Genomic DNA, 27,471 nt, shown 5'->3' with positions numbered 1-27,471 from the left:
ATACATGCATTATGCAACATGCATTTTCACACCCTTAAAACAGAGCTTTCGGGAAAAACAACTCTAAACCCTGGATTACTCAGGTACACTTTTATGGTCACAGCACTAACAGAGACCATCATTTTACATATAAAATAAATCAAACATTTGTCATCTTTCAAATATTTTATTTCAATACTTTTAAATATGTTTTAATACAACAAAGATAGAAAACAATATATTAATTCAATCTGAGTTTAGAATCAAAACAATATTTACTTATTTACAGTACTCACTTTAAACTTCACTGGCACACCTTCTAGCCATTAGGTAATACTATTTTCTCTCTTGGAATAAAATGGAAGTAACTGTCAGTGTGAAAAGCTGTATTTCTACATCCCTATTACGTTAAGTACCACATACAATGCAGTTTGTGGTTTCTCACATTTGACAAATTTCTCATATTTGACAAAACAGAATTGAAAAAGCAAAACTAAGTTACAATTAGTCTTTCTAATTACGCAGTCACTGGGCTAATAGGTCAGGTTATTGTGCTCAATGTTTATCACCCTAAGATCGTACACACCTATTACAAACTGGCTTTAAAAATGTGCATGTTATTGAACTATGTACATAATACTCACTGCAAATTTCTTAAGTTACTAACGGTAAGTATGCAGGATACTGCTATACGGAAAGCTCAGTGTTCACAATACTATAGTGTTTGAGAGATTGTGAGGGGTTTTCGGTGTTTTTCTTCATATAATGAAGACAACATCAGTAGGTTCACTCCAAAGGACTTTTTTTCCCCCAGAAATACTGTTTCAATTAGAATAGTGACAATATCAAAGATGCATCAGAAATAGTAATCTATATGAATCATCAGTGGTCTATCAATTAACCCTTGATTGATAAAGTCTACATGCACAAAACAATTCAGAGGGTAAGCTGGCTCACTGCTAGGACTTCTGCCAAATATATATCCATCTTGATAAGTCTATGATGGGTTTTGTAGTTACAGGTCATGTTTCTACCAAACTATCCCAGATTATTAAAAAACTCCAGAAAAATCAATACTGTCAATTACTGCAAATTCTCCGCAACTCTTCAGTAGAAACTACATGGACAGGATGAAAAACTAACACAGTTGTTATAGGTTACTTTTGTTATACTCCAGGCCCACAAAACCTACTTTTTTTTTTCCTCAGGCGTCTGCTATTTCTTCAAATACGTATTTAATGATGAAGACTCAGCTCCACAATAGTTTTGGTGTGTGAAAACCTAGTGGACTTTCATACATCAAAAAACTAGCTAAATAGTAATGAACAAGTGTAGCACTAAGTACGCAAGCACTGCTTAAAAAACCCAAGGAGGTACTAACTGTTGCAGAAGACTTGTACTGATGTCCAAGTTCAACCCTTCCCTCTTTCTCTTCAGTACTCTTTGGCACTACATGAGACACAGCTGTACAGAAAAGAAGATTATAGGAACCTGTGCTTTTATCCACGTTGAAGGGTTTCAATACTTCTAAATAACTTCATATAACATGCTTGCATCAAAAAATAACTTTTTATTTTTCCAAATCGTTTACCTGATTCTTGCATCTAAAAGGAGCTAACTATCAAGGTTTTATTTCAATGCTTTTTTTTTTCAGATTTATTCTCTCAGAAACAAGTTAAGTAGTAATTTCTTTGAAACTCTCCTGGAATGTTTTCTTCTATAGTAGGTGGGTGTGGGCAGAAATCAGGGAAAACCAAAAAGAAAGTGACACTACCTATTCTCATTACTGTAGCAGCCGACCATGCACAGAATGCACTTGGCCTTATCCAAGACAATGCTTAAACTCAAACGGTAACCCTCACTGAAGTCAAGAGCAGTTTTTGCCTGAAGTTAAGCATATCATTTACATCATCACAAGCAGTAGGCTTGCTAGTCTTGGACATTTAAATACTTCAGGCCTACCTACATCTCTGTACCAACGCTTTGTATAAACGTTATCATGTTTGACAGAGGACAGGAAGATAATCAGCATATACAGAAGATTTCTATATTATTTTTCAAGAACAGCTAAATGAACCTTGTTTAAAGACCCTTTCATAAGCTTTTGTCAGTGTAATCAAAATTTGCTAAAAACCACATACATGAAAGTCTAATTTCTGTATGCAGGTGTAAGGTCATAAAACCACCAGTTTAATAGATCTTCCAGAAAGGAAAAACTAAAGGCAAAAAGTTTAGGAAAGCTATTATAAGACGCTCTGTCATAAGGTACAATGAAAAAAAAAATGGAGGAGGGGAGTGCCTACATGTCTATCACTTGCAGGTCTGTGCATACATATCCCAAAACTGGTAATAATAAGGGAGAGCTCAAGACTATTGTCAAGTCTCAAATATTACTAGATTTGCTCAGCTACCAGAAATGTGACCCTCCCCTTCTTTTGTATATCCAGAGTTATTCAGTTAAGACTTTTCTACTTGATGAGTTTCGCACTCCCACAGAATATGACTTTGTACAAATTAGGTGCAGCAAGTTAAAGGACAGTAAGAAAGACTGGTGCATGAACATAAGACAGAAAGGACAACCCTGAACGTACTTGGCATTAAATTCAAGGCCCAACGATGCTCTGCTGCCATTACTTAAAGTGCCTGTCAGCAGCAGAGAAGCAGCAAAATACTTTTAAAACACTGACTCTCTAAAAAGGAGGTACAGAATGTTAAGCCTGTCAGTTACTTGCAACTTGTTTCCATCTAATTAACAATAAAGCTTACATAAGCAACTTTATGGACTGACCTGTGCTCTTTTGCATGCAAGATAAGATTGTTCTGTCTTCTATCGACTTCAAGCCTTCCTCTTGCATGTTTATAGACAAAATGAACTTCCAAAATAGAAGAGGACAATTATCCCAACCATGTTTTAACCCACTTCAATGCTCACAAAACCAACCTCTGTATATTACTTATCTTGGATTCAGATATTTAGCATCAAGGGAACAGCACAAAAGAACATGTTTCCTTTAAAAAACAGTGACAGGCTGATTTAAAACATGGATTTACTTAACAGAATTTGAAAAATTAAATTAGAACAGAGACAAGCCTTATGTTTCAAAGTATATGAAATTCATTTTTAAAAAAATAGTATTGAAATGATAGCTTTACTTTATGTAAACATTGTTACACTGGGCTGTATTTGAAAATTCTCCTGCATGTCTAAGTTGCAGAATAATTTTTCTGTTTAGACACAGCTATGCCAGTTAGCACTCAGAATCAACAGCTTTGCAGTTCAATTGCATATCTCTCCAAATGTTTTAACTCAGAATACAATCCTGCATATCCTGAGAACAGATGTTTCCTAGAGTTTAAAAAATAGCATTAATAACTGTGTGTGCATTGCAAAGGCAAATATAAATTAGCACATAGAGCTCTTTGATTATTAAGTCTCAAGAGGAATGTTCAAATTGCCTTTCTGAAATCAGAAAGGTAAGAACAGCAAATGAAAAGTCTTCAAATATTTTAGAATATTTTCTCCTTTTTTTCTTAAGTGTATGCATACTCCTCCAGTTTGGATGGGAAAAGCCATTAGGCTATGGCTGATTGAACAACATAGTATTATACCTGCAATTTTGCCAAAAAATTGGAATGTTACAAATGTAAAAGTCTGCAGAATAGTACAATATATATGTGCTCAATACAGCTGGGAGAGATACTCTAAGATGCACAATTCCTCTGTGGAATAGGAGCTAAATTAAGTTACAAAAGTAATATACTACAAAGAGAGGAAGATAGTCAAGTTAGTACAATCCAGGTTTATAAAAGGAACACCATACAGCAAGGAGTAGCCCACAGTAGGTTACAAACCTCCAAATACAAAACTGTCAATTCCAAAGGGATCTTTTCCATGCAAACATAAGTATATAGCGGCCATTAAGTCAGCTCGTACCAAGCTGGAAAAGCTTCGTGCAACTTTCCAAGGCTGACTTACGCTATGTTTTGCATATATCACCTATTTGGAAATTGCAATAACTAAATAAAAATGCCTATACCTTTTTATGATTTGCACCTTTTACCTATCAGTTTTCATTTAGCATTAATCTAATTTCGAGTCTCTACAGCCAATACATTAGTATTGTCCCCCTAGAAACCACCACGTAAGAGATCACCAACTGCGTGACCCTTGGACTCGGAGTGTTGGTTCGGGGTTTTGGGGGGGGGGTTGTTGTGGGGGATTTTGTTTTTAACAACTGAAACTCAACTGCTTATGGTACTTTTATCTTTCAGTGTAGTAAATGAGAAACTTAAATTAAGAACTAGTCTCTTTTCATACTTGTTAGATGAACATATACTCTGTGTGTTTATATATATATAAACAAATATAGTGTGTATATATACCCAGAGATATTCACCATTGTTGATACCAGAGTGCTACAACACACACCAATATGAGCACTATTTCCAATACTCACTATTATTATTCTTCCTGAAAGAGTTACTACATGCATTTTCCCCATCCATTTATGGGACAGTAAGATATATGAAGAGAACCGTTCTGGCTTTCCAACGTTAAAGAGCTACCCCTAAAAAGCATGCAAAGGTTTGGGTACAAAGCACTTAAAACCACAAGAAAATTATTTTGTGGCTTTAAACTCACTAAAGCTAAATTGACTTTACTTTCAGTGGATGTAGCATTTATTTTAACTCATTTATTTAAACAGAAAAGGGAAAACTTCCAAGTGCTGGAACAACCATATACACAACTGATAGACTAGACTAAGTAAGCTGTCATCAAAAAAACCCCTATAATCGCTGCATAGCCACAAGGCAAACTTTTGTTTTTGGCAACCTGTATGCAGACCATTTATACTGTCAATTATACTTTAAGACTTGTTAAGAGACCCTTTTAGCAAGGAACTATACTGCTTTCCTCATTATGACACGGTACTCCTCAATTTTTAAGTATACATATAGTTTGTTTTGAAAATTACATTTATGACTGTTTTAAAATAAAGTTTTCGTGAAGTTCTGATTTTTTTTAGTCAGGATATGTAAAGGCTGGTATGTCAGGTAACGGAGATTATTTGGACTTGTAAAGGGTATATTATATTCAGTACAAGCAAATACTTGAGGTTAAAGTTACTTAAACATTCACATAGAACCTTACTACGGGTAATGATATTCTGGTTCATATTCATGATGCACTGATAGCCTTTACTGGTTCCTGCATTGTTTTCTATTTTAGCAACAAGAAAACAAAACACATACTTGTGAAATATGGGAACCCCATTTTATGGCTAAGAATCTAAGAAACAAGGCAGGGAGGAGGAGTGAAAAATGTTACTTTACATTCTGCCCCGCACCCCCAGCTAGCCTTGTAGGATCTTAGTCATAGCACTTCATAAAAATCTGAATTGGCCCACACACTCTTCAGCCAATCAATCTTTTCAGTATAGTAGGTTTTGAAAAGGGCCAGCAATACTCATTGGGAACAGTACCATTAACATTGCATTCAAAAAAAGAAAACATCGGAAACCAGATCCTTGCTCTCCTACTCTGTTGATATGCTCTAGTATTAGCCAATGTATGGTAATACAAAAAGAGTCTTGTAGTGATGTAGAAGGCAATGAAGACATCTATAGAATAATGTTCATGTGCAGCCAAAATGAAGAAGATTCCAAAGAGATTCAGGACCCAGGACAAGGTGTGCAAGAAGTTCCAGCTCCTTGGTGTATCTAAGAGAAAACAGAAAGTGACTAACCTTGAATGTCTCAAAAATCTGGGTTATTACAAAATCCAGGCCTAGACATCACAAGTTTTTAAACAGAGTTTTCATCCAAAAATGTAATGAAGTTACTGTCATCGCCTGGAAATATTGTTTACATCTACAGGTCAAATAAATCCAATGAAAACAACCACGCAAGTTATAAATGTCTATCACTTCATGACTTCATTTACAAACACAGCTATTATGCATTTCTGGACTAAAAGAGAATCCTAAAATGGTTTAGGACCATGTAAAGCAGAATTCTTTGTTGAACCAACTTCTTTTAATGAAAACCATGCTTTTTCCATGTAATAAGGGAAAAATGTCATAAAGCATACATTACTCTCTTATTGCAGTCATTCCACCATAGGTGAACTCAAACTAATTATCTTAGCTTGCTATATGATGTATCAAATCCTACTTTGTATTTACAGAACAACAGTAACCTTTCATATCTTCTCACTTATTATGAGGTTTGGTATTTTGGCTTTATGCATTATACTAAACGTCCAGCCACCTAGCTGGGTATTTTGCCTGACAGGGGTCAGCGGCAGATACCTAGGGAAGTGTGTAGGAACAGGCAATCATAAATATCTCCCCCCATATTCTCCCAGTAACAAGCTAGAAAGTCTTTCTAATCTTCTTGGCTCACATGTTCTTTCACATGTGCGCTATTCATCCTTCCATTGCTCTAGGTGGTGCTGCTCCTTTCCTGGCTGCAAGTGAACTGTCACGAACATGAGAAAGAGCACAGCAATCTGAATTTACATTTCTTTGCTTAAATGTTACACTCCGAACTTTTTGAGGAGCTCAAGCAGCAGATATTCTTAAAACTTAAAGACATTGAAGTATTTACACTCTCACACCCTTGGCTAACAGCAAGCAGTACATATTCTTAACACTTAAGGACATTTAAGTATTGACACTCCGTACTTACATTCTGTGACAAAGAAGTTGAGCATGGTCAGGACGACAGTGTGACCACTGAACATGTAATCTCCACATGTATGTACTCCAGTCAGAGTCATTCCAAAGCCACTCCATATTGCAAATGCCCGCTGGAGTTTTGCCCAAACATTGCCATACAACTGAAAGAAAATGACATTAACCATATTGCCGGAACAGTACGTCCTTAACGTTAGCTGTATAGCACTATGTATGTTTAATACCATTTATCATGTTGGGTCTTTTATTAAAATGAAGGTTAGCACATCTTTGAATTTTCCTGTGGCATTGAGTCACATTAGTAACTAGAATTACCAATTGTATTCATCATACCTCTGACGAATACTAGAATTTAGAGCAAGTATTTTGTTGCAAGTGATTCACATACAGAGTCTGCCACCTTTTTTTGAATGTATTCAACCTCCCAGTGTGTCATTGTCAAGCTTCCAACATATTCAGCTCAAATCTCTTCTAACTAAAAGTTAAGATAAAACCATAAAATTCCATGTTCTATGCAATATCCCTTATTAGAAGGGGTGAAATAATAATAGGTTGTGGGGTTTTTTTCAAACCATACATCCAACAAGACAATGAAGCGATTGCTCCACTTCCAGCCTTCCTTCATGAAGTCAGTATCTTAAGTGCACACTTCTCTGATGTATTCGCTCTGGTTTACACTGTGAAATATTCTAAACAGCCTTTCCCAAGTAACTATCTCCTCTCCAAGAGGGGCAAGCGCTTCTAATACCCTTAAGGATGCTTGCCTACATAATGGCAATTAATGAAGGGGCATGGAGAGGAACAGGAGAGAAACAACACTGTTCTTACAAACATACGTCTAACATTATGGTCACAACAATCTTAATCATTTTAAAATAAAAAATTTTTAAAAAAAGGAAATGGAAAAAATAATTTAAAGCATTTTAAGTTTTTACCTTTCCAGTACACTGCAAGTGCTGGCCTGGCACAGAGAGTGAGGTAACAAACATTGTAATGCAACGTAATAAGAATACTGTCCCCATGAGGCTGCACAGCCTTCGCAGAAGTATAGATCTGGGAAAAGTACATAGGAACGAATTGCAAGAATCCTAATATATCATATTCTTAAATCAGAAAAGCTATCATTAAAACATTTCCCTGCACCCCAACTTAATCCCATGAAGTCCCTTCATCATTGCTGCAAGTTTCACAGTATGGTTTTTTTTAAGTAGTACTGTAAAGGCATGGTTCCACATGACAGAGTGAGACACTGTGGCAAGCTTACTGTCACCAAAAGGTACAGCTCCACTCCTCTGAAGCTGCACTTGTACTAGCTCTGGCACTCACACCTTCTGTTGGCAAACTGATAAAAAAATCAACTAAGGGGTACAAATTTAACTTCAAATACATACACATACAAAAGCATTTTCTACCCTTCACTGACAGCAAGCTGCTAGGCTGGCTTAGTCATCCTGTGGAATTTCATTCTCATAGGATTTTCTTATCTACAAAATTGTTACAGTATGAGAGTATATACCGAAAACTCTCTGAAATACATAAGTTCTGAAGGAAATTACATATAAATCCAGTAGAAAAGTAAATTCAGATTACTCCTTTGTAAAATTCACACATCACCATTCTCGAATAAATCCTCCCTAATCAATTTTAACAGAGACCTATTAGAAGCTTACAAGATTCTCATTGAGTGGAAAGTCTTAAACAATCATAATAAGTTCTTGTTACAGTCCTTTCTCTGAATCAAAGTATTGGTTAATTTGAACTTTATATACTGTACCTGTGTTTGTGAAGCAGAAGAACCAACAGCCAAATATAGCAAAGAATTACGCCGCACACTTCAGTCATAGCAAAAGCCCATGGTATCCTAGGGACACTAAAAAAAAAAAATAAAGGATGAAGTAAGAAAGTTAACTTGCAATACAAAGGCTTAATTTTTCTACCTAGTCTCAGTATTGAGAATATATAAAGTTCTAACTACAAATCTAACTTGCATTAATCTGACAATAGTTTAAACTACAACCAAAATTATTTTGTTAGACTGAATGAAATAGAATTTGAATTAGTTTTAATCACATCATCTCCCTTCTAATAACATACTTTCAGCAGACATTTACACAGAATTCACTAAGCCAAAGAAAATCTCTAGTATGCTCTCTTAATTTACATGTATGACTTCCTAACAGCATGTGTTCCTCCACCATTGTTTCCCAACAACCTTTTTCTTTCTGACACAAACTTGCATCATGTCAATTATGCTGCTTATAAGAATGCCATGTCAACACAATTAATGAAATGTTGCAAAGCCTAAAATCCTAAATACTTGCAATGAAGCAGAACTGCACAGGAAAGCATCAGGAAAAACAAAAATTGTTTTCAAAGTTAGATTTCAGTGGTAATCACTATATGCAAACTTTTCAGCCTAGCTTCTCAAAATATTTAAGACTTTCTTGCACATGTATGGCACCAATAACAATTTCCACTCTCCAATTTCACCAAAATACAGACCAACAGATTTCAAGAGAGGCTGCTCCTCGTAGCTTTGTGTTCCCCCTGAAACAAAGGGGTAGCAAAGCTGCTCATATGCCAGCTTTATAGTAATCCCCCGCATTGTTTTGTGAGCTGCTGCTTTCTGACCTCTCCCATCCTCCTGCCCACAGAACACCGTGGCAGTGCCCGGAGAACACAGCCCAGCAATGTCACAGCGCTCGTTCTCTCTCCCCTCTCACACTCTGCTGGATGTGGTCCATCCTTGCTGAGTTATAACTGAATTTATGGGGAATTCTGCACACTTAAAAGATTAGACTCCTACGGACTTCATGAAAATCATTAATGAAAACGGAAGTTACTGGCAGGAATAAGGAGACCACAAGGATAGAACACTTAAACGGTTTATCTTGTCTTTTAAAGCTCTCCAGGCCATTGGTTCTCTATGGTGCACAGGCACTTCCTCAAAGGGAACATTTATCCCTCATTAAATCTGTAGTTAATGACTAGAATTTCACCTTTGCTATTGTGTCCCTTTCCTGCCTGAAGAGGAATATTTTCCTTAAAAAATGAGCAGGTACTGTGTAAGTTACAACGGTGTTTTAGTACACAGATACTTTATGGTTAAAAAAGATGTTGGTTTACTAAGTCTACTTCAGAGTTTCCCTAAACCACCTTGGACAAGTTAACAGTGGGGAGACAGCAAGAATACAGTATCAGTGCTATTCCCTTTCAATTTCCCTGCTCACTAGCAGGTCAAAATATTCCTTCATAAAAGGCTTTTCTATCAAGACATATTAAGCTTCATAGCAGCATCTGGATTTCAGAAAAAGCATATGGCTGCTTATCTATGACAGCTGACCGTCAGCCTTTTTACTAAAATTAGAGGATGGACAATTTAATTCCTGTGCTGCGATTAGCTGAACATGTAGAATGAAATATAAACTGGGTAGAACAACAGCTCAATTTATTTTCCCCTGAGAAGACTAAATCTCTTAATCTAACTGATGCGCATTTTGATCTTAGCAGAAGGGTTTAACTACACTCTAATTACTATTTTGCAGAGGCATCTTCAAGAGCACAAGAGACTTTGAGAATGAAGACAGCCTATACTTTAACCATCAAGTTACTATTTTGTTTTAGAAGAAAATTTCTTACCTGTCTAGAAATATGTCTGGTAGAGGTGGATATGTTTGCATGTCAGGTACTCGCTCATGTACTATAACCATAACAAACGATGTAAAGCCAAACACTATGAAGACATACACACAACTTAAAACTGTCTTCCAGTACTCTGGGTCCAATCTTCGGGCCGAGTGTTTGTTTTTGCCATTTGCATATTGATACTGATCACCGTTCGAGTCAGTACTTGGTCCATCGTAGTCCCGAGGTACTTCACCGTTACAAAACCAGTCTGAACCCTGCAGTGAACCCACACTGGGGCACACTGTACCAACGTGACTGTCGCTGTTGTAACCCAGCTCTTCTAGGACATCAATATGTTGCTTCTGTAGTTTGCGTATGGACAGCATTAGCCTTTTGATATCCCCCAGGACTTTGATTTCCAAAGGAGGTGATCGTAAGTCATACTCAGTAAGTGTCAGCAGTGTAATTCCATCTAGCCTGTGTCTATTGCACAAAACATCCACATATTCACAGAAACCTTCTTCCTTCAGCCACTTGGCCACATTCTTGGTAGTCCAACGTCGAATGCAAAGCTGGTTGTTGCCTGCCATCATCCTTCTCTATCCACCAATAAACTGACCTGCAACATGTTGGAGAAAGAGACAAGACCCAAACATTTAATGTAGATCACTGAAATGCCACTGTATTTTGTTTGATTTTAGATGCCTAATTAGCCAAAGGCTTTTTATATATGAGCCAGCTAAAAAACAGACATATAATTTATTAGGTAATATAAAAATGCTTTAAAAACATCTTTTATCCAAGCAAAACTAAATTAAGATTATCTCACTTGTTCGTAAATACACATTTAAAGCTACAAAGCAGCGAAGCATTTCCTAGATGTACCCAGTCTACTTTTATTATTTTCTTAAAATAAATAAATAAATAAAAGTTTGTTAATTACACTAGGCAAAGAAAAACAAAGATTTCTCTGTTTAAATACTAGCTTAACCAGTAGTCTTTTCCACTGCTTGCATTTCATAAGCTAAGTAAGAAAGTATAGCCAGCAACCGTGTAAAACTGAATTAAAGCTAAAATAATACATTACAGGTCCAATACATTCTACTGTTTTAAAAAATATACTGAAGCTTTAGTGGCATAGCACTTCCCCCCCGCCCCTCCCAAGTAAACCTAAGACTAGGTATCTACAATAATATTGACCTGAGGCATCTTAATTTTATGTTGATGGTGCAGCCATCATATTTTATCTTCGTTTGATCTCAGTAATTAAGATAGATGCTTATTATATTATGAATCCTGAAAAATATTCAGCTTTCAAAATAACATTACTAGAAATTAAGCATTAGCTTTAATCCCAAAGCACCTTCAAAAGTGATGTGGTAATAGATAACATAATAACACACCGGAACCAGAAAAGATGTATTCTCTTCACATGGATTTCTCAATAATTGTTTTCTTGACCCTAGAATATTGTTTGAAGGAAGGTAAGACATCTCAGCAACATTTGAGTCACATGGAGGTGACAAGTCAGCAGAACAACTTAGAACAACTACCAGAAAAAAATTAACCCCAGAATGTTAAATAGAATACATGAAAAAACTTCGAAAGGCTACCAGTGATGTGAAAGTAATAAAAAGCTTATCCAATATTCAAGACCCATAGCAGTACAGAATGGATTTGTGCATAATTTATATTTGGTGACTTATGTACAGTTACCATCTAAGAAACAGCTACAATTTCACAGCTCTTTTGTACTCAAAAAAATAATCTACTTAACTAGAATGTTTTAATCATGCCAACCAAATTTCAGAAAATACAGGAGTGAAATACACTAGCACCACATACATCACTCAAGTTTTTCAGAAAGCAAGCAAGGAAACAGTCTATTTAATCTATTATTTAGCTTCTCTATATAGTAAAAAGGTAATCAAGCCCATCATGAATATTCAACAAAAAGTTCTACATCATTTTCAGGGGCACAGCTCTTCCACAAACAGAAGCTCCTTCCTTCTCAGTTCTCTTTTTGAAAAGGTATTGTACCTATTGCTAGAAGTAGCTCTTCTCATAATTATTGGATTCAACTTTTTCTTCCAACTTCTATCTAATAGGACCACACACTATTTTACTCTACATCAGAGAAGATTCAATTTGTCCAACGAAATTTATGAGATTTACCAGCAGTGCATAAGAAATCATTTAGAAGAAAAATGAGTGCACAAATCAAAGCTGCCCTTCTAAATGAATTAAGGGAGCAGTACTTCTGAAGATATCCTCTCTGGAGTTGACTATATATTAACAACATGTACTTAATGCATTGTTTTAATTTTTCAAACCCCATATACAGTCAATATGTATATAAGCTTTAATATCTTCATTTAAATAGTTGCAAAAACATCCATAAACCACTACTAGAATGTCTGCATATAAAAGGCTATTTGCTCATTTCTACGTTATCTTACTATTTTTGAAAGTCTTGCTCAAAACAACTATAGCAACTACTTTGCTCGTACGGCTATTAACAAAAGAAATAATGACATTTAATTTGTAATTAATGATCAGTTAAGCGACCTTTTTCGTATTACATATTTTTATCTTACTCCAGTAAAACAAATGAATAAATGCGAGTTGCTTATCTGGACTTCCAGCTTTCCTTAGACAGAAATATAGACAAAAAATTTTAATCACTGTTTTTTTCATAACACTGTAATCATCACAAGTTTTCTAAAAGCAATGAATTTAGACTCACCAAAAATACACTCAATTTACTCATTCATCTTCTAACTGAAACAACTTCTGAGGGCAAAGGCAGAAAACTCTCCCTAACCCATGAGAAATCTGTTCATCTTTTGCAAGTCAAGTAGTCCAAGGCCGGCCTAGTGTTTCTTCATCTGGCATCGCAGGAATAAAAATCAACTCTTAGCAAACATGCAATAAAATGGATAACGTTATTTAAAGATGAATAACATGCATGAGTAACACAGAGCAAGCACAGACTTCAGTGTCAGAGGGCAAAATATACTTTTTGCCTGACGTCAGCAATGTCTGTAGCGAGCTAGTTGATCACCTCCCTGCTACTGGGACTTCATATTTAGTCAGCTCATCAGCAGTACATATCATGTGTCCCATTTCCCTTTTTTCCTTCCTCAGCCTTTCAATCAACAGCATGAACACAACCGAAGATGAACTTCATGCATGTAAGTTTTCGGTTTTTTTAAAGAAAAATGTTACTTTATGAGCAATTAACATTTCTGCTATTTGGTTAGGGCATTCTTAAAAATGAGATGCCTCTGAGAGGCTGAATATACCCTGGCTGTTAGCACAATATTTTTCCTAGATGTCTACTTAAATATGGAAAATTAATCTCTCTCAAAATGATTATCATGTTTTCCTCTACTGAATTACTGCCAGTCAACCATTTAGTCACTAACTTTCATAGCATACAGACTTTGAGCCAGTATTTTGAGGTAAAAGTGTGGAAAGTTGAATATGAATATCATTGCTCTAGCCAAGAAACTAACACTAACATTAGGCTGCAATTTGGTTACAGAAACAAAACTCGATTCCACCAGTCATAGCTGAAGGGTTAAATAAGATGCTAGCAATGCACACAGCAGTTAGCAGAATGCTGACCTGATCTGTTCATTCCAGACACATGTGAAACTCTACCAGCACCATTAGAGCTTCACCACCTGCCCTTGTGTGCCTGGGAGAGCCTGTGGCTCTCCTTCCTGACATGCCTGCGGATTTTGTCCCAGCTAGGTTAAATCCTCACCATCCTTCACAGGAATTTCAGGAAGGGCACTGAAACTCACTGATCTCAAGTGATTTAACCTACATTTCCTTGTGGAAGGTTTCAAGCTGAAGTCTGAATATAGGCAACTCCAACTCAACCCCTCCTTTGCCGGGTCCGCTGGCCTAGAAGCATGACATCTCACACCTCGGACATCTCACACCTCGGCTGAAAAGTTTTCCTGTAAAAAGGCTGCTGGATCACAATGGGGACAAGGTGCAGGTTTGAGGCCTTGGCTCCCCAGCACAAAAAAAGCCATACACAAAAATGTACACTGAGCCAGCTTGCAATAATGGGGCTACTGTCACCTACCAACCTAGTAACGCTGTGCTGGAAAAGGAAAATACAGCACTGCCTTTGTTAGTCATCAAAAGTCTCGAATACTCTGCTGACTTGCATCAGAAGCCTGTCACTTGTTCTTCCCAAAAACTCTAATTTTTCAGTGCTTATTTAAAGCAAATAGCACCAAAGGTTTCATTGCTATATAGTATACAGTGACTTAACCCTTACCTTCTAAATGCCACCATATATAATACAGTATCTTGAAAACAAAAGGAGAAAAAGAACACTTACAAAAACAATGGATGACTTCAAAGGGTTTTTAATACAATAGCTACCATGCTATACAAAAATCTGATCAAACACAGCAGAACGCCCACCATGAGACCAAAAAATTGGCTAAGTCTTTTCCAGAAGCAAGTATACAATAACTGCAAATGCAGAAATAATCCTGTAAAACTTTCATTCAGTTTTACTTAAGAAACTTTGCTATCAGGGTTGTTTCATAAACATTTATATTAAGTGAGATTATCAGCAGTATCTTAACTGTACTCAAAGGTCTCAGTGCTATTTATGAAAGTAAGATATGAAATCTCATAAAGTAACACTTGTTTAGTTTATTGTATGTCTTAGGTTTTAAAACATGAAGGAAGATGTGTTTTTCAATAATTATTTATTGAAGTGCTGCATTGTGGAAAACATAGAACTGATACTGTAAAATCAAAGATTAGCTCAACATGCTTAGGAGAGTCTGTCTGTTGGAATTGCCTCCATGCCAAATGGACAGCAGCTACTAGAGAGTCCTGACAGCTAAACATATTTGTCTTAATAACCACTTAAGTGCAGTTACACACTGCAGCAAGCTGAACAGAGTACATACTCTTACCTGACTTTTACACCTCATTAAACCAAATGGGTTGTACTATACTCAAGTGAACACTACAAGTGGCTCAACTCCTAATCAACTGCCCAGCTAACGAAACATTTTTAATCCTAGCACTGTAATTCAGTGCACACACAAGTGATTTTTAAACAACTGATCAAGCACTCCACCACTTATCTTAGGATGTAATTCACAGTATTTCACTAATATTTGTACAAGATCTTGAAAATTTCACATGCTAAATGTCAAGTGTCAAATACTTTTTCCTCCAACTTCAAGAAATAGTATATGCATCTCATAACAGAATGTTTGCTGCTCTTTATCCTCATACAGCTTTTAAGTAAAACAATTCATGTTCCCCTTTAATTCTTTTCTTCTCACATCCCCATCTTAGGATGGAAATCAGGAAAAATATGAACAAACTCTCCATCCAAATTAATACCAGAACAGTATCTGAAGTGAAACTGTGTTTGTTCTTATGCTCCACAATCATTTACAACCTGATCTTCTTGGTCTATTGAAAATCTAGGAGCCTGCCTCATTTTAGATGCATTAAAATAAATAAGAAATAAAAAACCTTTTCAAGTTATGTGATTATTAAATAATCATTTATAGTGTAATACAGTTTATGGATCTCAACCAGCTTAGTGGGCTGCAAAACTGAGCTCTGTTCAAAGAAACGTGATAGCATGGAGCCTTAAAGACCGCAGCTCCTAGGCCAAGCTGGGTTTTTAATTGTATACTATGAAAAAAAAGACCACCAAACAACAACAGCAAAAAACAACCCACAAAACCAACCAATCAACTCCAACAAACCCAAACCAACCAGCCAACAAAAAATTCACATAGCATAGCAAACAAGATAATTTCAAATTCTTGCCCTTTACAAATCTACAGAATGTTTCCTTCACATCTAAGTATCACTTTCGCAAAAAAAAACCTTATGAAACTTCCCAAATAATTTCCTTCCACTGCGTATAAAAATCACTTCACTCTAATCCTGAGAGTTAATTCCACCTTTTTTCTGTACCACAGAAAGCAAAAGGAAGAACAAGACCACAGGAATTTCCTTATTTCTGATATCCAGCAAGTGGCAACTCCTACCAAACATGAGGGGCATTTGAATGCCAGGACATGACTTGCTGAGCTCTGGCTGCTGCAGACAGAGCACATCGGGATCAGCGGCTCTGTGGAGGTGGCACAGGCCCCGTGCCCAGCTGCCCAAGGGAGCTCTGTGGAGATGGAACGTTCTCGGCGCAAGAGGAATCTCCCATCAAGTCATCTTACAACACAGAATGTGTGTTGGGTTTGTATAAAATGGATTTTGCAAACTGAAGCATCAAATACAAAGCCATGAGACCACTTCAGCTACAAACCAATAAATATGTGAACATTAAAACTGCCTCTTATTTGCCTCTTCCTCCATTAACTTATAGAGCTGAAAAAAACTACCCTTTGAAGTATTGTTTTTAAAAAACAGCATTAAGGGATTAGTCCAAGAGGCCACCTAATGCATCAGCAATGTAGATTCCAGAGACAGAGTGGACAGCAGTTCCTGCAGAGTTTCAACCTTCTGCACACACTCAGGCCTTAAACTCACACAAAATCTGTCCCACGCAGACAGACTCCTCCCTTAATCCCGAGACTCGAACAGCGTGGAACACGCAAACCAGCAACGGCACTTTTCCTTGTCAATTATCAAATCCTACATGCTCAAAAACTTTTTTACTCAAAACTGAATACTGTGCCCTCAGAAAACCCAGGATTTTACACCATTGGCAGAGAAAACAGTAACACAGATGAGTCTCTGTTTTCACCCGGTACGACTGTTTCATTATCGAACCGTACGACTGACACACAGCATCATTTCCAGAAACGATGTGTTTCCTGGGCAGGCTCGCACAGGAATGAGAAACGACTCCTCTCTCCCCAGACCTGTTACAGCAAAAACAGCAGAGCAGCCGCACGCCCCCGCGGACCCGCCACCGCCCCGCTTCACACCCCGGCTCCTCACCAGGGTTTTCTCCTCGCTGATCACGGCTTAAGTGCAAAATTCACAAAGTCCAGAACGAAGTCGACGCAACCGGACACAAAGACTAAAGCTGTTCATCCTCTCCGCAGCAAAACAAACGACTTAAGAGAGAAACACGCGTGATCCTCAGTTTCTCAGCAGACTGGTTTCCCCCGAGCGTCCGCAACCCGCCAGCCAAGGCGGGGCCGACCTCAGGAGAGCCGGGGCCGTGACAGACACACGTTAATGCCGGCGGAGCGGGTCTCAGCGCCAGCAGAAGATCCAAGGGGCTCCTTCCCCGCTGAGGCCGCTCTCCAGCGCGGCCGCCCCGCGCCCCTGTCCCTGCCGAGGCCCGCGGAGCCGCCCGCCGGGCCGCACGCACACACACACACACACACACACACACACACACACTCCGCTGCGGGGAGACGCGCGACCCCTGCGGGGAGCGCCCCCGCACCGCACCCCGTCCGCCTCACCTGCCGCCGCGGCAGCGGCGCTAAGTGGCGGTGCCGCAGCGCCCGGCCCCCGGGCGGCGGCGGCGGCGGCTCCTGCGCGCCCTCCCTCTCTCCGGCGGCGGCGGCCACCGCCACCACCCCATCACCCTGCCGGAAGTGGCGGCCGGCAGCGCCTCGCGGGCGGCGGAAGGGGCGGGACGGCGCGGGGGCAGCTTCCGGGATGGCGCGGGTGTTTCCTGGCCGCGGAGCGGTGCGGAGCGGTGTGGGGGTCCGGCCGTGCCCGCCGCTTCTGCCGGCCGCAGGGTGGCTGCGGCGGGTCGGGGCCGCGGCCCAGGGCGCCGCCTCGCCCGTGCGGTGTCGCAGCGAGGCCCGGTAACGGCGGCGCGGGGCACCGGCAGGCTGCGGGTCGGTACCGCGGCCTTGCTGGCAGGGGCGGAAAGGCTGGAGCGGCTGCTGCCAGCGGGCCTCGGCTTCCCAGCCTGCTGCCCCTCGGTTAACCGCCCCACGGCGAGGTTACACTATCGATACAGTGTTCTGTCAGGCTGCCGTGAGAATGAAAGTCCTAAATACGTGAAAGCATAGTCACCGCTCATTTGAGCTAAGAAACTCACAGTCCAGTCCCCTATTTTTTAGAGGTCATAAGACAAATGATTAACTCTTCCATAATAGAGATCAGCTGAAGGGACAAGTGAGGTTGTTTTGCTTTTCTGACTATATGGTGCTATTCTAACTGAAGAACAGAACATGCTTAAACCAGGGTAAAGGTATTAAACTCTACCCAGGTAAGATACCATAGTGTATTTTTTTCCAGAATGATCTGTCATTGGGATGTACCTTGGTACAGTGTGGATGGGAGAAAGACGTGGAAGTTTCTAATGACACTGAATAGAATTTTCATTGATTTTTGTATGAGAAATGGGTAAACACGTAAAATGATCCTGGCATCATTTAAAAATCCACTAGTGTTGTCATGAAGATATCCCCATCCTTCATTTAAAGGCGTATGTCAAGAGAAAATAGCAGAGAAATATTGCAGGGCCCTTATACTGTCAATTTTCATATCAAGAAATCATTATAGGACATTTCTCCTTAGATGCACCATTTTTTGCACTGTTGTTCTTTTCTGATGTCTGTAGAAAAAATAAATCTGAAAACTGGCAGCTGGCAGACAGCACTCAGTCATTCATCCAAGGTGATCCACAGCACCGATGTGAACAGCACAGATGATTTATGAAAGGTTCAGCAAGGCACCATAACGTCAGGAGCTCCATAACCTATAAATAATACAAATGGAGGGGATAGGAGACAGATGAGTTAGAAACAAATTACTCCAGAAATAAATTTATTCTGTATATCAACTGACTGTGGTAGCAGTCAGCCCTTTGCAGCAGCATAATGCAGTCGGAAGAACATTCAGATTTAGCTTTGTTTATGATTTAATTACTAATGAGGATCAAGACAAGTGACCAAAGTTGTCACTTCAGCTGAAGTAAAGAGAAGATGCTAATGTCACTCCATAAAGTTAATGACACTAGCCCTTTCAAAGTATTGGGCCTTGTATTCTTTCTTCACAGAGGAAAAAAAGCTCTTTGGCAATCCCTACCCATGTGCCCCTGCACTGAAACAAGGAAATTTTACATTTCAGAATGCTTCACAGCTACTTCAAGTTGTCAAGTCATCAAGCAGTCTAATGCAAGTGTCCACAATTGTACAATCTCAATTATAATGGACTATATATATTTTAAATAGATCAAATATTCAGAAAAGAAACAAGCTGTAAGAATTTCTGCACATTATCACATGCCCTGATACTGGTTCAAAGATGCTGATCTCTAAGCAGTCTGTTCCATCCTGCCTTTATTTTTTACACCAAATGTAGTTTCCCGAATAAGCTGCTGAATTTGGAGGGAATGTGCTCCTTTCTTTGCCAGCTTAGTAGCCTCTGCAAACAGTATAGGAATTAAGTGCAATTTCAGTCCTTGCAGCGTTGCCCTGCTTTCCATTTACACACACTAGATGAAAAACCAACAAGTTTGAATTCATCGGTGCCAAACCGTAGAACACATACATATGAATCTGAAAGAAAAAAAAATAAAAAATGACCTTGTCTTGCTGTTAATAATGGACCTGTTAATAAAGTTGAATGTTGAGGGAGTTTTGCTTGCTCCAGGTCCACATATCTGTATTAAAAATAACTGGCAGTTACCTGACAAGGGAAACAAATAGGAGAGCAAGGCAGTTTAGTTCTGCTATACACATTATTCACTTTTTCTGCCATGCATTTTTCTTCACAAGCTGCCTGTCAATCACAGCTTTCTGCGCACTCCCAGGTGCCAAGCTGGTACAATTTATGACACATTGCCGCATTTGCTTGTATCTGAAAAACTGGTTTAAGCTAAAAATGTAAAAATAAGTAAAAAAAGAAAATAAAAATTACTGCAAAAATAACTGTAGCAGACTACAGAGCTGTCTCATCACAGAACAGGTCACTGTGTCAGTGTCTTAAGCATAGTCCTGGAGCTAACTCACCTTCGTGATCTCATTCTTAGCCTTGTTTTGGGAGGTGCCAGGAAAGTGCTGTTTTGTTCAGAGTGCTGTGGCTTTGTTGTGTGGGTGGTTTTGGTTTTGTTTTTTAACATAAACACACACTAGAGTCCACCAGCTCCCCAAATTGCAGGAAGGAAGCGAAAATGAAAGCAGGAGTTTCCTTATCCTGTTTCCATACACTGTTTATAGCAAGACCAGCAATCCACCTACAAATGATTTCCCAAATTCAGTCTCCAGACTTCATAAATCCGGGTTGGAAAATGAGCCATAATTATATATACATGAGAGTCCAGGACTATCTGAAGTTTAGGGCCCCAAGTTATGTTATATCAGCAATGGATTTCCATGCAGCGAGCCCCTGGCTGAGAGTCACATCCGCAGCAGAACTGGAGAACAGACGTATGTACGTACGTACATGCGTGCGCAGCCTGGCCATGCCCGCTGGAGACAAGAGAGCCCTGTGCCCGGCTGTGGGGGGCGCTGGGCTGGTTTGCAGCAGTGATTTGGCAACTTTGGCACTGGAAAAAGTCTTGGCGGTCAGTTTCTATCTGAAGTTGTCCCTGCTAACAGCGTTTTTCTGCTCTGTCTAGTTGCATCACCTAACAAATACTTTGAAAATGACCAAATTATCTTGCACCAAAAAAGTGATGCATAGCACAATTTAAAACTTGTAACTGTTAAATGAAAGGAGACATGAAATAACTGCTTAGCCACTGCACTTCAAAGCTGAAAACTAGTTCTCCTTGCTGACATTTTATGTTCTTTGAAAGGGTGAATTATCCAAATAGTTTGTGCTTTATTTAACAGAAATTTCCAGTAAACCTCATTCCATCACTTTGAGTTATGTCATTTCATGCCATGTGACATGAAGACATTGATGTAAGTTTGACAGGCAGTGCCAATGCTGACATGTCAGTCTGAAAATTTATGACAAATTATATGCTACAGATGTTTTTAAAAATACTGCAGATTGCCAAGAAAAAATCTTCAAAATGTGTAATCACACTGGATGCATCTTTAGATTGAAAACAATTTCTTCAATACACTTATATTGATTCAATGTTCAGACTGACAATCAAAAAAAAATTTATATTGAAACTCCCCAACTAGCTCCAGTTACAATATATTATATAGTAAAGGAAAATGAAATGTGTCAATGTAATGTGGGGTTTTTTTTAAAACACTCTGTCATCACATAATACTGTTAGCATTTAGTAATTTGAAATTATCTCATATCTCAGGATGGCACGTGGGAAAGAAAGGCCCCAGCTGAATAGGGAAAGAATTGCTTATGAAAATTCTCTTCCAGCAAATAATAAAACATGGCAAGGAAAGATCTTTCACTAGAAATGCTAATTGATCTAAATCATGTCTTCTTTTTCCAAGTTTTGGAGTGGTGGGTTTTTTTTTTTTGTAATCTCATTTTTGTACAGATCAGATCCTCCTTAGAATTTATTTGTAATCTCTACTTGAGTTGAAACATACTTAGATTAGTCATGTGTGAACTTTCAAGCATCTATTTTATTTTCAAATTTTGTACTCCCATAATGGAAGAAAAAGGGACTGAACGCCTAAGAACTAACCAAATTAGTGAAACAATTCTTTTTCAAGGCAGAAAACAAGCTTCTTAGAGGGGAAGGGAAAAAAAGTAAACTCCACGTGCTAATCAGACAAAAATTGTTCTATCCATTAAAAACACATTAATGTTGTAGAACACTAGAAAACTCTGTCTCACTTAGTATTCATCTAAATGTGCCAGAATTCAATTAGTTTCTTTCTTCTTCAATAGCTAACCATCCCCAAAATCACATCCTGAAAGGAGGCTGATGAGTGAACTGAGTAGATGTTTTGCAGTCAGAGATGACTGTATCTATAGCATCACAGCTGGCTGAACTTCCATGCTGTAACATTTTCCACTATAAAAACATTCTTCTTTCAGGATATGTGAAAGGAGTTTGCTTTTGGCCCAGTTTTCACTAGTGAGCTGGAAGAGTGTCACAGACACAGCATCAGTGCTGATGTTCAACAGAAGAGCCTCCATGAATGTCCTGTTCTCTCAACTGCTGCTTGTTTTTCAGGTAATGCCATGCTGCTGGGGCTCTCTTGGCAGCTCACACTGTTGCCACCTAATACGTTATGAGCCAGGCAATGTTTGATTTAGATTATTGCACCAAGTACTGCCTACAAAGTAATCACAAAGGCATAGTCCACTCATTGAAAGGATGCCTTCTGCTGGGTGTTCCAAAATTAATCATGCATTAATTTCAACTGAAACAGCAGCTATTTTAAGATCATATATAATTGCACATGGATGTTTGGCTTAGAGCTGCCCACCATCCCAATGCTCAGGACAGTGTTCAAATCCTTAGAATCTCAAAAAGTCCCTACTGCACAGAAAGCTGATTTTGCCTCTATTCAGTGTCTCCATATATCAGTTTGTTGTTTTTTACATCCATCCTTAGTAGTTTTAGAAGGGCCAGCAAAGAAGCAAAGCTGTAGAGAGAGCTAAACCCATCTGGATAAAAGGTTACATGTGGAAGGAATATCCTGCCAAATTTGAGGACAAAGCTAAGTTCATGCTTTCCATAGTTTTTTAGCATCTGATTCCAAGCTACTTTTTTACTAAAAACCAGCAATTCTTCACAAAGTCAGAGAATCCTGGCATTTCCCTGAATGCTAACATGAGGACAAAATAAAGCACTGCAGGAGCAAGGAGATGGTGGAACAAAGCCTTCAGCTTCACACAGGGGAGTTAGCACTTCTGCTGAGAAGGATCTCCAGCTTCCTGGGAGTTTCACATCAAGGCTCATCTCAGTAGAGGAGAGCCCAACTATCCTGATAGCTAAATGCTGTGTAAATACATGGAGAGGTATATTCTAAGACACCCAAGCCCCATGCTGTGGGCAGAAGAGCAGGCAAGGGAGAACATGGAGTGGGAAGAGATGATCTTGTTCTCTCTAGTGAGGTTATGTCCTGTAGTAACAGGACAAATGCATAACAGAGCTGGTCTGAAAGCCAGATTTCTGCATCCTGTCTGTTTCAAAGACGGCTTCTGATAACAAGAGTCAGTAACACAGCTCTAAAAAAGTCATGGTTACAGACTGTTAAATGTTTAGAAGATGCTAGGTGTGGAAGGCCAGAGTTTTGAAGCAAATGGATGTATGCCATACAAATGTTGGAGGCACACAGGGCTTAAATATCATTCATCTGTAGTTCATGTTTTTCTGCTCAAAAGCTTTCATGCCACAGATGAATTCTGAATTTTTAGTCAGTGCAGTAGAGGTAGAGTCCAATAAAACTTTTACAGCTGAAAAGAGCCAGAATTAAATATGAGTGCCACATTTCTGACAGAACTTGATTAGCAACAAAAGGGCTGGGCTTACATTTTAAAAAACCCTGCTCATAAAGCCTCAGCTTAAGCCTCCACCCAGAAACCTGAGAAAAGTAAATTAAATAACTTCACCTGCTCAGTGAGTTAGTTTTCCTCATTCATGAGCACAAATCAATCAGCTTAAAAAGCACTAGTTTACCAGAGGAAAAAAAGAACAAAACAGAGAAACAGTGTAACATATTAAAGACATATGCTTGAAGTTTAACCATTTTTGCAGTTCTCTGCTGCGTCCGGCCAGCTGGTTGCCGCACTCACTGCAAAACTTGGCTGCATGTCCCACTGCCCCCTCAAAATACAGGCAGCAGCACTGTTGCTGGTATTTTCTCTTATTTGACATTTTAGGCCAGAACGTATATGGCAATGGCAAATAACAGTCTCTTTGTATACAGGAGGCTCTTAAGCAGTTTTTTCTCTAAATCCACAGAATTTTAACCATTTCTGCTTCATGAGAGACTCGTAAACAAAGTCTTTCCCCCACCTCTGTGTAATTTTTGCCCTCTGATGCTGGAAACTATTGCCTTGCATTAGAGTGATCTCTCACTCTCAGTACTACTAAGCATACTTATTTAGTCCAGACTTTAATACCTGGTTTCAAATGGCTCTTCATTATATGTCTCCTGATAAAATAAAATTAAGCAAATGCTCTCTCCATCATAGTAAGTCAATGAATGTAGAATAAAGGTGTTTCAGACCTGACCAAGGGTTCTTTACATTCATCGCCCTTTTTCCACAGGGGATAATAGCAGCAGTAAGGTTCTCTTCTCGGGTCACCTTCTCTTCTGCATTCCTTTGGTAGAGAAACCAAGCTCTGCACATCAGCTGCCAGGCTTACAAAGAGCATCAGCATCTCATGTATTTCACCCTGTAGCTCCATCACTGGCAGCTTTGCAGCCCCTTCCAGGAGTCCCATGGTCTGAAAACCAGAAGCACAGGCACTGCTCTACTTGACAAGACCCACTAACACTGCAGTTTGACATGATCAGTCTCTAGTGGCTCACCAGACCTTCCTATATGAACTAACTCAGCAGCTTACAAGTTTCACCTGTTAACCATTATACTCATGTTCCTTGTTCTCCCTTCCACAGAGGGAAGTATCGTGCAAGAAGTGGCAGCTGTATTGTATTAACACATTGGTGAAAGCAGTGACTGCAATAGAAAAGATTAGGCATATAATGTACAGTGAAGCTCAGGTAATTTTACTTAGTGAAAAAACAGTAGCTTCAAGAAATACATTTCTCTAGATTATTGGTGATAGGCAAAGACATCATCATCCGCTTGGTGTTTGACCTCCTGGTGACCATGTTGGTAGGACCTGCTGGTGCATTTCTGACTCTTTTGCAGCTATGGTTTTAAGCATCTCAAAGTAACTGGGAGACAGTTGTTATTGGGAGATAGTTGCCACGCTTCCTGCACTGGGCAAGATTCCATTTTCCTTTATTGGGCCTTGAATCACTTCAGATGAACACCCAGATCTCTCTGGCTGCCGTACATGTAGCTGTTTCGACTGGCCGTCCCTGGCAGGGCAACGTACAGGCGAGCGGCCAGCCCTGGGGAGGGGTTCGGAGAATGCCGCGGCGTGGGAACAGCTTGGCTCGGCGGCGGGAGCCGCTGCCTGGCACCTGCCCCAGCCCATCTCCCGGCTTCCCTGTGACCAGCGTGGGGGCTGGCAGCACCCCAGCAGCAGCGCCGTGCCTCTGGCTGGTGGGAGTGGGGTCTGTCCCTGGCTCTCAGCATGTCTGGGGCGGAGACGCTGGGCCCCCAGGGACCTGAAGGCACTGGCTCATGCACAGGGGACATTCCCTCCCTTAAAGAAATCGAGCAGCTCCTGAACACCGGGCGGCCCTCTTGCAACCACGTTGATGAAGTGTGGCCTAATCTCTTCTTAGGAGACCTGTGAGTACAGCTTTGTGGACACACCTCCACCATATGCTCTGTCTGTTTGCATGCCTCATGGGTGCAGCTTTAGACAGCTCATAGTTCTGCTAATTGCTGTCATTTACACGGCAGACAGCGTGGTTTCCGAGACAAAATTAAGACTAAGCTGGTACTTGTTTCTCAGTTAGCCCTTGGAAACAATGGATCAGCTCCAGCAAATGGCTTGGGAGATGCAATCGCAGTGCTTCTCCTGCTCTGTGAATATCTCTGTGCCCATCTCGATTTGCTTGTGTTTGTCTTTGCCTTAGAGTAACAGCTCACAACAGATTTGTTTTGTGGAAGATGGGTGTGACCCACGTTTTAAATGCTGCCCATGGCACAGCATACAGCCACGGGGGACAGGACTTTTACGGAGCGACCATTGATTATTATGGTGTACCAGCCCATGACCTCCCAAGCTTTGATATAAGCCAGTTCTTTTTCTCTGCGGCGCAATTTATCCACAACGCCTTGAATACGCCGGGAGGTAAGAAATTGTCATTGGTTGCATTTTTATGTGGGTTTGCAGCCTCTCCTAGCAGGTCAGCACCACAAGCTCAGTAGTGGACAAGTCACTACGTGGTGTCCTGCCAGCTTCTGGTCACCTGCGTGGTAGATGGCAGGAGGAGGGAGTGCTGGGTACACAGATGTAGCTCTAACTAGGTCCCAAAAAGGTGACATGAGAAAAGGGATGAACAGTGCAGGAGAGAGATCAGAGCAGAGAGGAGAGGAGGCAGAGTCGAGAGAAAAATATCTGGAAGGAAAGGCTGGTTGAAAAAAGGAGAAGCAAAGCCATGCATTTAAATTGGACACCCTCTTTTGAGACACTCTTACTGCAACTGTATTTGTAAGAACAAATGAATAAAGAGACAAAAGTCCTGATTTCTACAGCCACCAACCACATGGAGAGGCTCATATATTGCAGATGAGCTTCTTGTATGAATGGGGCCTGCAGCACTGTGCCCCCAGGGAGAAGATTTACCTTTACCCAAGGAGATTCATAGTGTGTTGCAGGAGAGACTGAGCTGCTTGACACTGGTGCAATAAAATACTAATTAACCTGTATTACATAAAAGACCATTTCTTAGCATGAGTAAACTGGCATTAATGGAGATGTCGCAGTCTGTATTACAAGTTCTGCCTTCAAAAGAGAATTACAGTCACAGCAAATTGCCTTATTATGCAATGGTACTAGGCCAGTCATTTTTCTTGGTGGCTAATGTGTTAGTGCCATCCTTTCAGGCCAGATTTTAGCATTCATCTTCACCTAAGTAAGACCCTCTGAAACCAAGGAGTTTGATTTTCTTCTTGCTCACAACTTCATTACTTCAACAGGGTTTTCTTTGATTTACCAGTGTTTCTGAGATCAGGTTGTTATGTCATGATACTTCTCGTACAAGTGAGTGTAACAACTGCAAATTAAAATTAACTGTTAGCCATTCATGTGATCTGTCAGAAGAGTGAGAAATACATTACGTTTGCGGTGTTACTCTAATTAAGCTGGAGAAAGCAGAAGGGCTTTGCCTTCCCTTTAAATTAAACTTCATCCACTGTACTCCTTTTCTTCTATGCTTATAATTTTTTTTTTTTTTAACCAGCTAAAATTTTGGTACATTGTGCAGTTGGAGTGAGCAGGTCAGCTTCCCTAGTCCTAGCATATCTCATGATAAATCACCACCTCCCATTGGTTGAAGCCATCAAAACAGTGAAGGAGCATCGATGGATCTCACCCAATCGTGGCTTTCTGAAACACCTGCGAAATTTGGATGTTCAGCTACGGCAAAAGAAAGACTGCTGAAAGGGCAAACCCATTTACGTTCACTTTTTTGAGTTTCAGCCTTCATAGCCGTTGCGTGTATAGAGCCTCCTATGATCAATGCATGTTGAAAAAAATG

At 39.7% G+C, this 27,471-nt stretch overlaps 2 protein-coding genes across 3 annotated transcripts; one reads left to right on the top strand and one right to left on the bottom strand.

The window, feature by feature from the left end:
- Positions 1-242: 242 nt before the first annotated feature.
- On the bottom strand, positions 243-17,868 carry SAMD8 (sterile alpha motif domain containing 8). 2 transcript variants are annotated; one of them, XM_065639279.1, is made up of 6 exons: positions 17,746-17,868; positions 10,316-10,922; positions 8,451-8,546; positions 7,612-7,729; positions 6,669-6,819; positions 243-5,699 (listed from the first exon to the last, which is right to left on the bottom strand). In XM_065639279.1, the coding sequence occupies exons 2-6, from the start codon at positions 10,894-10,896 to the stop codon at positions 5,395-5,397; spliced, it is 1,251 nt and encodes a 416-aa protein (XP_065495351.1). In that variant the 5' UTR covers positions 10,897-10,922; positions 17,746-17,868; the 3' UTR covers positions 243-5,394. The 2 variants fall into 2 exon arrangements, with proteins under 2 accessions (XP_065495351.1, XP_065495353.1); XM_065639281.1 differs by lacking the exon at positions 17,746-17,868 and adding an exon at positions 17,270-17,660.
- A 7,431-nt stretch (positions 17,869-25,299) lies between these two features.
- On the top strand, positions 25,300-27,471 carry DUSP13A (dual specificity phosphatase 13A). The gene is made up of 3 exons (XM_065638771.1): positions 25,300-25,555; positions 25,846-26,063; positions 27,175-27,471. The coding sequence occupies exons 1-3, from the start codon at positions 25,395-25,397 to the stop codon at positions 27,372-27,374; spliced, it is 579 nt and encodes a 192-aa protein (XP_065494843.1). The 5' UTR covers positions 25,300-25,394; the 3' UTR covers positions 27,375-27,471.

The sequence above is a fragment of the Caloenas nicobarica genome, chromosome 7 (assembly GCF_036013445.1).
Source record: "Caloenas nicobarica isolate bCalNic1 chromosome 7, bCalNic1.hap1, whole genome shotgun sequence".
Lineage (NCBI taxonomy): Eukaryota > Metazoa > Chordata > Aves > Columbiformes > Columbidae > Caloenas > Caloenas nicobarica.
Note: the sequence above shows the minus strand (reverse complement) of the source record. Positions and strands in the feature narration are given on the sequence as shown.